This window comes from Carassius carassius, chromosome 3, assembly GCF_963082965.1.
Source record: "Carassius carassius chromosome 3, fCarCar2.1, whole genome shotgun sequence".
NCBI classification, from domain to species: domain Eukaryota; kingdom Metazoa; phylum Chordata; class Actinopteri; order Cypriniformes; family Cyprinidae; genus Carassius; species Carassius carassius.
The window spans coordinates 16,219,801-16,224,998 of NC_081757.1; the positions used below are offsets into that span (position 1 = coordinate 16,219,801).

Sequence of the window (5,198 nt, forward strand, 5' to 3'; positions counted from 1 at the left end):
AGCACATACATTTTATGTTTTTAATAATGTATTGGATATACAGTACAGACCAAAAGTTTGGACACACCTTCTCATTCAAAGAGTTTTCTTTATTTTCATGACTATGAAAATTGTAGATTCACACTGAAGGCATCAAAACTATGAATTAACACATGTGGAATTATATATGGAATTATATACATAACAAAAAAGTGTGAAACAACTGAAAATATGTCATATTCTAGGATCTTCAAAGTAGCCACCTTTTGCTTTGATTACTGCTTTGCACACTCTTGGCATTCTCTTGATGAGCTTCAAGAGGTAGTCACCTGAAATGGTCTTCCAACAGTCTTGAAGGAGTTCCCCGAGAGATGCTTAGCACTTGTTGGCCCTTTTGCCTTCTGTCTGCGGTCCAGCTCACCCCTAAACCATCTCGATTGGGTTCAGGTCCGGTGACTGTGGAGGCCAGGTCATCTGGCACAGCACCCCATCACTCTCCTTCTTGGTCAAATAGCCCTTGATGCCTTCAATGTGACTCTACAATTTTCATAGTCATGAAAATAAAGAAAACTCTTTGAATGAGAAGGTGTGTCCAAACTTTTGGTCTGTACTGTATATATATATATATATTTTTTTTTTTTTTGGGGGGGATTTTGATTTTGAATTTTTTTTACTGGACTGCCTTTACCCTGCAATTACAAGTACAGCTAAAGCAGTTGATTCTAATAAAAATAAAGCAGCCTACATACAAAATTCAAATGCTCCACAATATATTTAATGTTTAGTCATTGTTTTAATAAAAAGTATTATTTATTTGTCTTTATTTAATATTGTACAACTTTATCTCACCCACTTTCTACTACTGTGATTTTTTAGTTTTTCACGAGTTATAAATAGCTACATTTAATTTAATTATGAATTAAGTTTATGATTAAATTTAACGTGTTCTAAATAAGTGCAATGATCGTAATTTTGGCACCTCTTTGATTTTGAGTTTAGTTTACCTTCCAGTCAAATTGTGTTTTGTAGCTTTCAGAAGCCCAGGTCTTTTAATGTCAAGCCCTGTAATGTGTGCTGCCTTTTAAGTGAAGGAGTGACGGGCTTGTAATTTGAGCGTCTGACCGGGGGTATTATTATCTAAACCTAGCAAAGAGTCTGAACGGTCCAGATTTTCAAACAGACACCAGGAAGGACACGGCGAGGGTCTGTGTGTCTCACGCCTGTTGATTTTGCCAAAAACACAGGCAGGAAAGCGGACAGGAAAGTTGCGATATCAAACCGAGGACGATTCTGCGTGATTTAGCTGTTTCTGCGTCGGGAGTGCTCGCCGTGTGGCTCTCTGGACATGCGTGGGGCTGGAGCAGGAGGGCTTGTCTAAAGTTTGAACAGCAGAGCTGAAGGTAGCCTACTGTTGACTGTGATAAGACAGAGGTGGCTATGATGGCTTCCCCTCTGTTTCTACTGATAGTCTGTCTGCTCTCGTTGCAAGTCGGAGATGCTTTCTTTGCGGGACCCTTGCACCCAGAGATGTCCAACGGCACCTTTCATCATTATTTCGTGCCGGATGGCAACTACGAAGAAAACGACGATCCCGAGAAATGTCAGATGCTGTTCAAAATGACCGACAATCGCAAATGCACCCTGGACGAGGACCAGGACTCGGTGATCCGGGACGATTTTATCATCATCAAGCGGCACATCGAGGACGCGGCGCGGGTGCTGGAGGGCATCGGCAAGAGCATCTCCTTCGACCTGGACGGAGAGGACAGCTACGGGAAATACCTGAGACGGGAGACGACCCAGATCAGCGAGGCGTTTTCTAACTCCGAGAAGTCTCTTCTGGAGCTGGAAGTGAAATTCAAACAGAGCCAGGAAACTGAGCTGAAAGAGGAGCACAAGATCAACGACGACTTCCTCGACATGATCGTGCACACGCGCGACGTCTTGAAGGAGACTCTGGACATCTCGCTGGGACTGAAGGACAAGCACGAGCTGCTGTCGCTTATCATCCGGAGTCACGGGACCCGGTTGAGCCGTCTGAAGAACGAGTACATGAAGGTGTAGAGAGGACTGAGGACTGTCTGTCTGCCTTCAGGAGCCTAGCCAGGCAAACCCTAACCCTATGGCAAGGCATTTTAACATTAATTCTTTCAAATTAAGTGGGCTAGTAATTTACTTGTACTTGTTTTTAGTAAATAGTCAGTTTTCCCAATAAAATTGTCCCAATCGTCTTTATGTAATAGTACTGAAGCTATAATATACTGCACGTAATTATTCGGTTCAAATTCATTTCTATGAAACACTAGGGTCAATCCTAGCTCTTATTAGTAATATATAGGCTACTGTCTCACTAGTTACACAACACACACTGGTCTAACAAATGAAGCTGAAATAGCCTACATTTGTGACCCTGGACCACAAAACCAGTCATAAGGGACAATTTTCTAAAATGTATATTTATACATAATCTGCAAGCTGAATAAATCAGCTTTCCATTGATGCATGGTTTGTTAGGATAGGTCAACATTTAGCCAAGATACAACTATTTGAAAATCTGGAATATCAAAAATATTGAGAAAATGGCCTTGAAAGGTGTCCAAATGAAGTGCTTAGCAATTCATGTTACTAATCAAAAATTATGTTTTGATATACTTACGGTAGGAAATTTATGAAATATTCTCATGGAACATGATCTTTACTTAATATCCTAAAGATTTTTGGCATAACAGAAAAACTGATAATTCTGACCCATACAATGTCTTGTTAGCTATTTCTACAAATATCCCCTTGCTACTTATGACTGGTTTTGTGCTCCAAGGTCACATTTGAATAGATATAAGAACTACAGTAAATAGTTTATAGTGAAAACTGGACTAGATGCTAGCAAACATTGGAACACATACTAGTCCAGGGGTAGGCAATGTCGATCGTGGAGAGCCGATGTCCTGCAGAGTTTAGCTCCAACCCTGAAAAAAAAACCTCACAGGTCTGTAGCCTTACTAATCCTGAAGACCTTGATTGGCTTGTTCAGGTGTGTTTGATTAGGGTTAGAGTTAAACTCTGCAGGTCAGCGGCACTCCAGGACCGACGTTACCTATCCCTGTACTAGTCTGAAGTGAATTGTTAATGTTTGAACCACGGATCCCTATAGAACTCACTGTAAAAATATTTGGATTTGTTTCTTGTTACTATCACCATAGTTGTAAAATTTATTAATCACTATTGGATTGCTTACTGAAAAGAAGTACTAGTAACATAAAAATATGCTTTTTTTTTTTGAAGGAATAAATGCTATTTCTCTGTAACTACTTGGCAAAAGTGATGCAGCTATTCTGTGCAATAAATGAAAGCCAGTATTCACTTAATAGCGGCAATCATACATGATGGACAACCATTAAATGCTTTAAACGTGGCAATACTGCCCTTAAATTCTAGTCATTAACAATATTTGCAGCTTATGACTGGTATCTCAGTCTAACCAATATAGAGGCTTGACCTCTCAGAGGAGACATACTAAACACTGAGTTAGTGTCAGCATTGCGTCACTCACTATTTTCTCAGATAATTATGTAGGGTGTATTTGCATTTGCTCATTTCCATTGGCATTACTTGAATGTTTCAGTGAAAATTCATGTTGGTTAAACAGAAGGAATATAGTTTTCATTGTACAAATGTTAGCTGTCATATTAATATTTAGTTTATATAAGAGCATGTACTTGGAATAGTTTTTAAGCATTCAGTCTGACAATCCTCCCAAAGATACTGGCATATTAAAAACATACAATTCTATTATTATTATTTTCTATGATACACTTGGAGGAATAAAAACACAATTGCTCTTCTTTGTACATGTAATTAAGTTTTGTGTGCCCTAAGAAATCTATATATTAAAATATTAAACTGTGAGTGTTTATATTTATGAAAAAGCATAACTGTATTCATTTTATGAAACTGTACGTATTCTTGTAATCCTCTGAGAAGTAATGGGAAAAGGACGATTTGGGATGACATTCCAGACAAACCAAGATGACTGCGGGCAGGATTATTGGACTTGAAGTATTCTACCATGTGTAGTTCCATTCCTGAGATACAGTATATATTGTGTATATTCCTTTTTGTAATAAAAATATTTAAGATAGTATCTGTGTGAGTGAGTGAACTGCATTGTTCTAAAACATTCCAGAAAATATTTAAAGTAATAGTCGACCAAAAAAATGAAAACTCAGTCATCCTTCACTAAGGCTCATATTGTTCAAAAAAGCTGTATGACTTCTCTCATAAAATATATGAACAAATTATTAACAAATCATTCCTTTGAGTTGGTTGTTCTTATTCACTAAATGATTCATTCACAAACTGGACTGATCTGGATCCTGAGATCAACTTGATCATAACAGCTCAATGAAGAGGGAAGATTGTCAGTGAATCATGCAGTTTGTTTATACACAAATATGTATCTTAACTTAGTGCGCATGTTGTTTGGATCACATGATAAATTTATTTTATTTTATTTTTTTAGTTTATTTTAAAGCTTTAAAGCTTTTCAAAGTTACAACACTGATGGCAAAACTATTCAGAGGCCTCAAAACTATTAAAATAATTATATTGAGATTATGAATTAAAGCCACACAGGTTGATCCAGAACTATTAAGGTATGAGCAGTATGGTAGTTGCTCTAAGCATATGCAGGTGTCACTTTGTTTCATGTTAAAACACTGAAATTATGAATTACAAGACAGAGTAACTGTTCTCATCTCTCAGTTTCAGTGTGTGTGTGTAAGAGAGAGAATAGCTATTAACTAGTTGCTTATTAGCATGCACATTACTGGCATAGTGACTATTTATTAGTACTTATAAAGCACATATTAATGCCTTATTCTGCATGATCATATTTTAGATCCCTTAATTTATGTTTCCTATTCTAAAGTGTTAGCATCTATCTGTCTGTCATGTACACAGGTCTACTTCACACTGTACTATATATAATTATTTGAATTATTTAGAATGAATGAATAATATATATTTAAATAAAAAGCAATATAGTAGGATTTGGAAACAGTGTAGCATCTCCACATGACAACTGCAATAAAATGTAGTCACAAAAACAAGCCTGGAACAGAAGTTATCGGGCAAAGCTGCACGTCATTTTGGCAGAGGTGTCACATACAGTGGCGCGCACACAGCACACATCTCAGTGAGTGTAGTGTGTGTGTGTGTGT

At 37.4% G+C, this 5,198-nt stretch overlaps 1 protein-coding gene across 1 annotated transcript; it reads left to right on the forward strand.

The window, feature by feature from the left end:
• The first annotated feature begins 983 nt into the window (after positions 1 to 983).
• On the forward strand, positions 984 to 2,765 carry LOC132121565 (fin bud initiation factor-like). Its single transcript, XM_059531090.1, has one exon. It carries the CDS (start codon positions 1,417 to 1,419, stop codon positions 2,041 to 2,043), a length of 627 nt encoding a protein of 208 aa, XP_059387073.1. The 5' UTR covers positions 984 to 1,416; the 3' UTR covers positions 2,044 to 2,765.
• Positions 2,766 to 5,198: the final 2,433 nt, after the last annotated feature.

Coding starts and splice junctions, on each gene's coding strand:
- LOC132121565 (XM_059531090.1), top strand. CDS start 1,417: ATGATGGCTTCCCCTCTGTTTCTACTGATAGTCTGTCTGCTCTCGTTG.